The sequence below is a fragment of the Dysidea avara genome, chromosome 4 (assembly GCF_963678975.1).
Source record: "Dysidea avara chromosome 4, odDysAvar1.4, whole genome shotgun sequence".
NCBI lineage: Eukaryota > Metazoa > Porifera > Demospongiae > Dictyoceratida > Dysideidae > Dysidea > Dysidea avara.
Window position 1 is genome coordinate 9,123,636 of NC_089275.1, and position 12,086 is coordinate 9,135,721.

The 12,086-nt window shown below is 37.2% G+C and overlaps 1 protein-coding gene across 1 annotated transcript; it reads left to right on the forward strand.

The window, feature by feature from the left end:
• The first annotated feature begins 9,039 nt into the window (after positions 1–9,039).
• Positions 9,040–9,765, forward strand: LOC136253525 (ficolin-1-like). The gene has a single exon (XM_066046196.1). It carries the CDS (start codon positions 9,040–9,042, stop codon positions 9,763–9,765), a length of 726 nt encoding a protein of 241 aa, XP_065902268.1.
• The last annotated feature ends 2,321 nt before the right edge of the window (positions 9,766–12,086 follow it).

Here is a 12,086-nt window from a genome sequence, read left to right on the forward strand (position 1 = left end):
AGCGGTTACAGTGGAGTTGGTTCTGCTGAAGTTAGTGAAGCAAAGCATAACTGTAGTTGTGCAGCAATACTTGTGTGATAATTTACTCCAATTTCCCGGAGTGGAGAAGCAGCTTCAGTAAGTGTATGAAGTTTTATACAAAGTGCTAGCTATTGCAAATTTCTTTTCCATATTGATTTGTCTAGCACTTGGGGCACTTGGAGCTACATGATTGCCTTGAAGTGGAAGCTACTGTACAGCTGAAGCTTCTGCCATTGGTGGTATTGGCTCAACGTCCTCAGAACCCTATGGTGGTGGATGTGCTCAAAGTGTGACAGCTTAGTTGAAGGTTTCATCATGGATTGGACGGAATTCGACAAGCGCCTATTTTTAAGTGTACAGAATAAATTTTGCTGTAAATTATTATACAAATACTTTGATTGTGCCTATGATCAATATTATGTACTAGAAAAAATAGCTAAGATTTTGTTAAGGTGAATCAACTACCAATCAATGATATTTTTTCCCTAAATGATTTTGATAGTATTCTTCAATCAACACTGACACATTCAATGAAAAACAGTAATTAATAATCTAAAGACATTGTTTTTATACTCAAATTTGTGAGTTTTACAATCATAAATATATATATATATATATATATAAGGTAACATTGTTGGTAGTTCGGATGGGAGCCAGTGAAATTTAGTAAGCTAAAGGGTATATGAAACTTTAATTAACATCTTTCAAGATTATCTTCCATCTTTTCAGATCGTGGGGCAACCCCTTCCCACATGCATGGCACTTGCTCTGCCAAGTCAGTGATATCAAGGGCTTTGCCAGGATTTTTTAATACGCTGACTGCTCTATTAGGGTATATCGATCTTGCATGTCAAATTTCTGAAACCTACCTAGAATTACCACTGAAGTCTTCACTCAGCATTGTATCAAGTAAACTAAATAACATACAGTTCATTAAAATTTATTGCAAGCTTTGAATGCCTTATCAGTTTACTAAAATTTTATGAGGCAGCTGCCTCACAAGCCATCCTGGAGACATGCATGACTAGAAGGGAAGCCTCGTGCACTGACATAACCTAGACCTAGTCAAAGGCCATGTATGAAAGTGAGTAGAGGGGGAGAGGCATTCATGATGTGTTCCTAGGGATTAGCTAAAGGTACGTAGTATCGCAATGCTGTATAGAAACATTATGGGGTTGGAGGGATTTTTTTCCTTACTTTGGCCCCTTTTCTGTTACACCTTTTCAGCTATAAGCCACTAAGTCTAAGTCCTTGAAATTAGGTTAGGTAATCCTAAGGCTGCAGCACATGTTGCTGTCAGACCTTCAGTGCTGGTCACTGTAAAGCACTAATAACAATAAATACTTTGGGTTTAAGGAAGAAAGTCCATCCCTCCTGGAGGAGACTGAGTGTGGTCCCGACTAGACATTGGGGTGACCTGCAGTTCAAATCCTTGGGTTGGAGGGATTTTTTTCCTTACTTTGGCCCCTTTTCTGTTACACCTTTTCAGCTATAAGTCACTAAGTCTAAGTCCTTGAAATTAGGTTAGGTAATCCTAAGGCTGCAGCACATGTTGCTGTCAGACCTTCAGTGCTGGTCACTGTAAAGCACTAATAACAATAACAATAACAATTATAGCCACTCTGAGCAGTGTAATGGTGTATGCGTATAATGGCTTCAATCAATGGAGCAATTAACGCTGGGTGGCCACAAGAGCCAAGCAAACTAGACATGGTTAAGCTTAAAAGCTCAACTCTGGAAATTGGATTTGGCGAAATCCAATTTTCAAAACTAAAAAGAATAAGACCGGCTTTAGTTCGTTGCGCGCTGTGTGAGCAAAGCGCTAAAGTTAATGTTTTTTATGTAGTAATAATTGGATGATGGAAAGATCCCCTTATCTGGAAAGATACCTCTATCATTCACTCTTGCTGCATCATAAATTGATTTCTTTTAACTCTAATTGGCTGGTAATTTGGCCGCCTTTTTTTGCTCTATACACTGAATATTAAAAAAGGTGGCCAAATTACCAGCCAATTAGAGTTAAAAGAAATCAATTTATGATGCAGCAAGAATGAATGTAGAACACAGCTGAAAGATAAAGGTTCGATGTTAAACTTTTTGTTAATTCCAATTAGTTGTATATCAGCATTCATTCTTGGCCGCTTCAGATATCAGCTATTTCAATTGCCAGTTACTTTCTTGGGTGCACTTTTTTTACAGCCAATGCAAGGTTTCTTTCATGGATTAAAACAATTTAGTATGAGTAAGATTGATTCTTGGCCGCTCCATATATCAGCTCTTTAAGTTACCAGTTATTTTTACTTTTATGAAGTCTTTCCCTACAACTGAGCTGTTTTTAATTACATTGGATTACAGGTACTTGTAGTTTCTTGGACGCGCCTTTTTTTACAGCGAAGGTGTTTTTAGGTGGATATAGTTAGCAATGACATTAATCATCTGCTATTTCCCACATACGGTATAGGATCAGCTATAACTGACCAGATACCATTCAATGTTTAACCATAGGGGTTAGGGTACTTTTAATTTGTCTAGTGCAAAAAATTATTTTACAGTACCATGTTTTCCATTTTTATAGAGCCTTATTCCCTCAACAAATGGCATAATATGTGACCCAGTCTGACAAAACCAGGCTTATCGCCTATTTAAAAGTATTGAGAAATGCCGGTTTTAAGTATTTAGTGTGTTGTAGCTCGCCAATGGTTGAAGCTATGTGTACCAAATTTTCACACGTTTTACACCAATTCCTTACCTTCCAGAGCATCCACTGTGCAAGTAGCCAACAACTAAGTTTCCCGCCATTTTAGATAGTTTTTAAACCGAGGTTGACTGTATCAGGCGAGCTGCAAATTGGGTGGGAGGCATGCAAGATGGTGTTCAAAAATTGAAAAGGAAGGCCAAGGAATGAATTAGGCCAAATTTTGAGCCATTGAAGTCTCAAAACTGGCTAAAATGAAAGGAAATTCACAGCAGAGGTAGTTATTCAACACCACAGAGCTGTACAACCACATACAGTCATTCCCAGGCTGACCAGAGCTCCATTAAGGCCCCACACCACATGTACGGATCGCCACTGGGCTCGGGAAAAGCAGCCAGCAAAACCAGACCACTCAAGTCTAGCTGATTTTAAATGTGGAATTAGATAGTTTATTCATGTAGCTGTGTGTCCTGGGTGAAAAATCGAATCTGCTGACATGGGCGATAAGACCAGTTTTCTCAGACTGGGTCACATATTATGTTATAGCATGCAAATAAAAATGTCATAATTTTCAATTTCCAAGTCATTGTACACTACTAGAGAAACATCATACAGTAGGTATATTTGTGTCTTAACAATACATGTGCCTACATGATGTACATAGCTACATATCCATCCTGATTTAACATTTACTAGTTACTATACCTTCAATTTGACATACTGTAGTAAAGTAACATCTCACTTTTGGTGGCATCACATCATGTGTATAATGTTATTCAGCAGTAATATTAATGAATTAGTTTAAGCAAGTTTTCATGTTGCATTGAGACTACATTTATCAATTTAAATAAACATTATGTACTCCCTGAAAATTCTTGCCTTCATGAGGGGCCAGTGGCTTCAAGACCGTACTGTGATAAACAACCACACAGTAGTCTGAAATAAAACATCTGCACAAAAAAATGTTATCCTTAACAAAGTAATTATCTTTAGTATCAGCAAGAGTTCATAACAGGGCCTAAAATATTATATTAATTTTTACATGACATCAGCAGTAATGATATTAATCATCTGCTTTATATTTCCCTTATATGGTATTGAACCAACTGTGCTAACTAACCAGATACCAATTATGTTTAATTACAATATGAGCAAGGTAGTAATTTAAGGGTACATTTATAAATTTAAATATACATTACCTACTCCCTAAAAATTCTTGCCTTCATGAGGGACCAGTAGCTTCAAGACCGTACTGTGATAGTCTGAAATGAAACATTTACAAAAACATGTTATCATTATGTGGCTAAATTATCTTTAGTATCAGCAAGAGTTTCATAATAGAGCCTAAAATATTATCTATTCCAAAACAGCCAAGCTGTAAAAAAACAGTGCGGCCCTCAAAAAGGCTATGGTGAAAAAAGATGTGAAATCCAAGGTGGCGGCCAAGAAATGGCTGTGAGGGTAGGTTAATGGTAAAAATTTTAATAATGACAATTTAGGTGAATTTTTGTGCCGCTTGGTCTTGGCAAAAATTCACCTAAATTGCCGTTATTAAAATTTTTACCATTAACCTACCATCACAGCCATTTCTTGGCCGCCATCTTGGATTTCACATCTTTTTTCACCATAGCCTTTTTGAGGGCCGCACTGTTTTTTTACAGCTTGGCTGTTTTGGATTAGATTTCATTTCTTTTTGTATTTGTATACCACCGGCCGACTTTGGGACTTTTTTAACCTGTCTTTTTTTCTTTACCACAGGAAGAAGAAAAGATGAAGCAGATGTACTTTAAATATTTCTGATTTTATCAGTAAATGTACAAATTATATATATAATACATATATTTATTACAGAACTCTCCATGGTGGTTTCTTTGTAACTGAACACTCTACAAGGTGACTTCTTCTTGATGCCCTCTCTACAGGGTGAATTGTTAGTAGCTGAGTAATCTACAAGGTAACTTCTTCTATCTGATCTCTCTACAGTGTGATTTGTTTGTAGCTGAACTATCTACAAGGTAACTTCTTCTAGCTGATCTCTCTACAGGGTGGTTTGTTTGTAGCTGAATTCTGTGCAGGTGATTTGTTTGCAGCTGAGCTCTCTACAGAATGGTTTCTTTGTAGCTGAACTCTCTACAAGGTAACTTCTTCTAACTAATCTTTCTACAGGGCAATTTGTTTGTGGCTAAATTTTCTACAGGGTGATTTCTTTGAAGCTGAACTCTCTACAAGGTAACTTCTTCTAGCTGATCTTTCTACAAGGAGATTTGTTTGTAGCTGAACTCTCTACAGGTGATTTGTTTGCAGCTGAACTCTCTACATGATGGTTCTTTGTAGCTGAACTCTCTACAAGGTGACTTCTTTTAGCTGATCAAGACACACGGTAGTGTGTCGTGCGGCCCAAGAAGCCGGCGCGCAACACCAGTGAGTATATTGACAGGAAGGAAGAAAACGCAATTTTCGCACCTCTGTAGCTCTGTGCTGCCTTGATGAAACAAGACGATTTTTGCTGTGGACACTCCCTCCACCTTCAGCACTCCACATTCCAAATTTGAGCGAAATCGCTTCAAGCATTCCCGAGATATGCGACTTCAAAAATTGGCTTAGTTTCTTCGCTTTCTTTCTTATTTTTCTTCCTCTTTTCGCACACTTACAAAAACTGCTATAAAACGAGAACGCCATATTCGATTGCCTTGAAATTTGGCACACTAAAGCGGGGTATAAAGGCGCATCTCTGTACCAACTTTGGCTAGGATAAGATAAACAGGAAAAGAGTTATGATCGATTATTCACGAAAAATAACACCAATATGTTGTCACGCCTACAGGGTAAACCGCGTATGGGAAGTAGCTGAAAATCGGTGGATGAATAGGTTAACTATTGAACCTCAAACCTTTGTGGTTTGAAAGAAATCGAGCTAAAAACCAGGAAGATACAACGAAAAAACCAACAGTGTGTAACAATTACGCAATCGAGATTAGCTAATAAAAAAACGATTACTTGCCACGCCTACCAGATAAACCGCTTGGGGTAATGCTTTGAAAATCGCTGTATAGATGGAGTAATCATCTTAGAAAAGCTCTTCAATGGTGTAGAAGAATCAGACTTAAAGCCACGGAGTTATAACACGAAATCTAACTTGGTGCAGCAAGTGCGAGATCGAGATACTCTAATAGAGCAGTCATCCTAATAGAGCAGTCACCCTGAAGAGAATTCAAGAGATCAGCTAGAAACAAGAAACCTGTATAGAGATCAACTACACACAAGTCACCCTGTTCAGACATCAGTTAGAAGAAGTTACCTTGTAGGGAGTTCATGCAACTATGGAAAGAGATAGTTCAGCTAGAAGAAATCACCTTGTAGAGTTCAGCTACAAAGAAACTACCATGTAGAGAGTTCAACTACAAACAAATCGCCCTGTAGAGAGATCAATAGAAGAAGTTACCTTGTAGATAGTTGAGCTACAAAGAAACCATCATGTAGAGAAATCAGCTGCAAAAAAATCACCTGTAGAGAGTTCAATTACAAATAAATCTCCCTGTAGAGAGATCAGCTAGAAGAAATTATCTTGTAGAGAGTTCATCTACAAACAAATCACCCTGAAGAAAGATCAGCTAGAAGGAGTCACCTTGTAGAGAGTTCAGTTACAAAGAAACCATCATGTAGAGAGTTCAGCTGCAAACAAATCTCCCTGTAGAGAGATCAGCTAGAAGAAGTTTCATTGTAGAGAGTTCAGCTACAAACAAATCATCCTGTAGAAAGATCAGCTAGAAGAAGTTACCTTGTAGAGAGTTCAGCTACAAAGAAACCATCATGTAGAGAGTTCAGCTGCAAACAAATCACCTGTAGAAAGATCAGCTAGAAGAAGTCACCTTGTAGAGAGTTCAGTTAAAAAGAAACCACCACGTGGAGAGTTCAGCTACAAACTAGTGACCTTGTAGAGATATCAGTTACCTTGTAGAGAATTCAGCTACAAAGAAACCATCATGTAGAGAGTTCAGCTGCAAACAAATCACCTAACAAAACAGTACACTACACATTTACTATAAATAGCACTGCAACTTGGCTTGATAAGAAAATCCAGAAAGACAGTCACCTTCAGAGGAAAGAAAACAACAGGAGAAGGATCCTGACAAGTTGCACAGTAGAACTTATTGAACTATAACTCAAATCTAGTAACTCTACTCTTACTGATCTATCAGACATTATCACATACACCAACAGTTATGTACATCATTACACAACTAGTCATACTGACATGGTCACTACTACTGGTCAATGCTGATCAATATTGTGATAACCCGCAGTTCAAATCCTGGGGTTGGAGGGATTTTTTCCTTACTTTGGCCCCTTTTCTGTTACATCTTTTCAGCTATAAGTCTAAGTCCTTGAAATTAGGTTAGATAATCCTATAAGGCTGCAGCACATGTTGCTGTCAGACCTTCAGTGCTGGTCACTGTAAAGCACTAATAATAATAACAACAATAACCTCCTCAAACAGTACAACACATTCAAGACCAAATGTAGTCCAGACTTGATAACTATCAACAGTTGCTGTGACCTCACTGGCTTTACACTCAGTAAAGCACCTTCTGCTGTCTACCAGATGATGACAAATTGTACTTGTGGATCTCCTTTCAATACAGTAACTGCTGATGTCTACTGTGACATGAACACTACTGATGGAGGATGGACTGTGATACAGAGAAACAGGAAGGATAGTGCAGTGGACTTTAATAAGAACTGGATCCAATATGAGGCAACTATTTCATTGTTATAAAATACTATAGATAGTTAGATATACCTCCTGGAGGTACATATGTCTTCTTGAGGGACCACTATATATTTTAGCCACATAGTGATCACATGTACAATGTATCAACATGAGATATCTATTATACAAAAACTGTTTTCCTTTAAGTGACTAAATCAGTATAATATATAGTTAGTAATGACATTAATTACCTGCTATTTCCCTTATAATATTATGGCTATTGGATCAACTACATAAAAAGTTTTCCTTTAAGTGGCTAAATCAGCATTATAATTATGGGATTTGATCAACTATTACTAACTGACCAGATACCATTCAATGTTTAACCATAATTGATTTGGTTAGGGTATTTTTAATTTGTAGTGCAAAAAATTACCTACAGTACCATATTTTCCATTTTTATAGAGCCTTATTGTACCATATTCCCTCAAAAAATGGCATAATAATGTTATAGCATGCAAATGAAAACGTCATAATTTTCAATTACATAAGTCATTGTACACTACTAGGATCTGTGAAAAGGGGTCTTATAGCCTTTCTAGTTGCATGTACTGGCAATCCACAACTTGACTTGTGAGTATGGTACCAGCCTGAAATTTGGTCACTTTACACTGCTAACATAGCACTATTCCTGGATGTAACTTTAGGACAATAGGTTAAACATATGATGAGTTATGACTTGTCAAACTTGGAAATTTGGAAAGGCTATAAGACCCCTTTTTGCAGATTCAGTCACATATTTGTTTCTTAAAAATACATGTGCGTACATGATGTACGTAGCTACATGGTTTTGCATTTACTAGTTACTATACCTTCAATTTGACGTACTGCAGTAAAGTAACATCTCACTTTTAGTGGCATCACATCATGTGTATAATGTTATTCAGCAGTAATATTAATGAATTAGTTTAAGCAAGTTTTCATGTTGCATTTAGACTACATTTATAAATTTAAATAGACATTACATACTCCCTGAAAATTCTCACCTTCATGAGAGACCAGTGGCTTCAAGACCATACTGTGATAAACAACCATACAGTAGTCTGAAATGAAACATCTGTAAAAACATGTTATCCTTATGTGGCTAAACAAGTAATTATCTTTATTATCAGCAAGAGTTTCATAACAGGGCCTAAAATATTATATTAATTCTTGACATGATATCAGTAGTAATGATCTGTTTTATATTTCCCTTATATGGCACTGAACCAACTGTGCTAACTAACCAGATACCATTTAATTATAATATGAGCAAGGTAGTAATTTAAGGGTAATTTTGTAGTGCAAAAATATATAAGATGTTACCATATTTGGTGATATTCTAACAAAATAGTACACTACACATTTGCTATAAAGATCCACTGCAACTTGGCTTGATAAGAAAAGCCAGAAAAACAAAGTCAACCTTCAAAGCAAAGAAAACAACAGGAGCAGGATTCTGACAAGGTGTACAGTGGAACTAATTGGACTATAGCTCAATAACAATCTTCTAGTAACTGTCTTCATTCTACTCTAACTGATCTACCAGACATTATCACCTACAACAACAGTTATGAACATCATTACACAACTTGTCATATTGACACTGTCATTACTACTGGTCAATGCTGATCTATACTGTACCAACCTCTACAAGGACTTCAAACACAAGTGTACTCCATCACTGATCACCATTAGAAGTTGCTGTGACCTCAACACCTTCTCACCACCTCCTGGAATATTCAAGATGAGTACAAGAACATTCGGAACTGCTGATGTCTACTGTGACACGGCCACTGATGGTGGAGGATGGATTGTGATACAGAGAAACAGGAAGGATAGTAAAGTAAACTTTAATAAGAATTGGATTGATTATGAAAAAGGATTTGGAAATCTGACAACCGACTTCTGGTATGGTCTGGAGGCAATTCATTGCTTTACACAAACTGGCCAATGGGAGATGAGAGTGGATTATCAAAAGAATGACAAGACCTGGTCCTACCTCCATTACAATCAGTTCAGTGTAGGTAGTGCCAGTGAAGAATACCCACTGACTGTTGGACAGTTTACTGGAGAAGGTACTGACCGGTTTGTATCTAGTCCACTGAATGGGATGAAATTCAGCACTCCAGACAATGACAATGATAAAAGTAGTAGTAACTGTGCAGAAACAGCAAAGGATGGGTTTTGGTACAACAGGTGTAGTCATATCAACCCCAACAGACAACCACCATGGGTAGCTGGAGATGTACTGTCAATTGCAATGAAGATCCGTCCCAAGGATTGCATCACTCACTAATTCATACTCACTCTTCATTGTGACAGATACAACACTACACATATCACTATACACACCACATGTTGTATGACACTCATTAGCTTTTGTATTTGTGACAATGTAAATTTTATTGATGTACTGATATTGATCAACTGTAGAACTTTACAAACTTTAATAAAATGAAATGACAAAAAGAGGGAAGGAGGGGACACATATAAGTATTAAGGTGCTCACAACAGTTGCTAGTGTTTACTTTTCAATTCACAATTATTACCCATCACAGTCACATACAATCACTACACTAACTATTATAACGTCAAAATGACACAACATCACACACAGTTCCTCCTGTGCTCCATACAGCTATAGTAATATAGTGTGTGTGTGCTGGTTGAAAATAGAAAAAGTTTACAATAATAAACACTGCTCTACATGTACTAACACCAGCTAGTAAGTAGTGTCTTCTGCTACTTTGCTTTTTGCCTTTGGCTAGAAAATGAAACAACACAGCATTATAAATGTTTAGCTGTAAAAAATATGTGACCAAATTTTTGAAATCGTAAATGTTCATACACACCATTGATGTTGATTTTTTGCCAAGAATGGAGACTTACACCAATACACTACACATTTACACTACAGCCATGCCACCAGTTTACCCAGGCTGCTTTCACAACTAGATTTTTATAATTACAAGTATAAGGAATTTTAAGTTCAATTAGGGACCATAAAAAAAAGTAGGGAGAAAACCTACACCTGCAGATATACTAGTGGACATTTAATCCCTATACACATAACTGAATTAGAGATAAAATGTTTACTAGTATATCTACAGGTGTAGGCGACCTTCCTTGTTCACCCTACTTTCTATGATCCCTTGAAATTTCTAATTTTTCCTTATACCTGTTTGTTTACTTTTTTGTAACATTAATTATTATGACTGGTAAACTTGCACCGTGTCAAAAAAAAGGATGGTGCCAGAGTTGATGTTTTTATCTGAACATGTACCCCAGCTATCAATTAGTGACTCAAAAGTAAAGTGGCCATTATGCTTTGCTTTCAGCTATGTTCAGCCCATTATACAGCACTACAAATGAAGAACAGTAGGAGAAGCACCTCTGCAATCAATCCAGTCACCACGAAAAATACGAACATTTCGCACACCCCAACTATAAATTACTGAATCGAAGTGAAGTGGCCTTTACACTTTGCTGTCAGCCCATTACACAGCGTTACACATGAAGAGCCTCTGCAATCAATCCAGTCACCACGGAAAATACGGACGATTCCCATTTACTAATGTACTCCAGTACAGAAGCCATGCATCGCACTACTGCAAATAGACACCTTGGGTTGTCAGCAAAAAGAAATGGGGGACAAAGGTAAGTCTACAATGCATGCATTGTAGGCAAGCAGGCACGCAAGTACGCAGGCAGGCACGCAGGCAGTCAGTAGAAAATTCCATTGAATAACTTTTTTTAATTTCATAACAATTTATTGGAAGCCTTTAGGATGGTACTGAAGGCACTTTTGGGCTTAGTTATACCTAACCAATACTGCCAAGGTGCAAGGATGGAGTTGTGAAGCTGGTTTTGGGGTGAATTTTCTGGCTAGGAAAACCCAAATCTTCATGATCCCTAATATACAGTACTACCGTACTGTATGATGTCAGGCCAAGAAACTTATGAAAATATGCACCATTTATTACAAATTCACCTGAAACAAAGTTGAGCAATGTTGCTAAAAATAAAAAATTTGCAGATTTGCAAACACTCCAAAAAAGTATTAGACTATATGGAGGTCTAAATATTTCAAGGGTAAAATTTTCGCTGATAACACCCAAAACCGCAAATCAGCAAAAAATTTCCCCCTTGAAATATTTAGGCTATACGGTACCTTCGTGCATATTAAGTGCCTCTAAAAAAATTATCGTGTTGTTATTGTTTAAGAGATTTAGAGCCTTTTAAAACAGCTTTTAAGACTTCACAACCATCTGAAAAGGACAAAATAGCTAAAATCAACAGTGAGACACTGCTAATACATGATTATTTGCTGCTTCAAAAATGCAGCACTGAAATAGAGAATCTGGCTCTCCCCAATCACTTAGCCTGTTTGTGCCCCTTCCCTTGCCAGCTCCTGGATCCGCCCCTGATACAGCATACATATCATTGCTAAAATGTAGTAAAATGGTTATATTCTGGTATGTAACATGTTACACAGGTAGGGTTAACTGTAGTTTTTGAGTACTTGATTGTTAACACCAGAGATTACTTGATACTACAAATTATGATTGTTTCAGCCCTAGCATTTATGTAGTTATTGTACTACACTGATCAGCTTAC

Excerpts from the sequence above, each read along its gene's own strand:
- LOC136253525 (XM_066046196.1), top strand. The coding sequence starts at position 9,040 with ATGAACATCATTACACAACTTGTCATATTGACACTGTCATTACTACTG.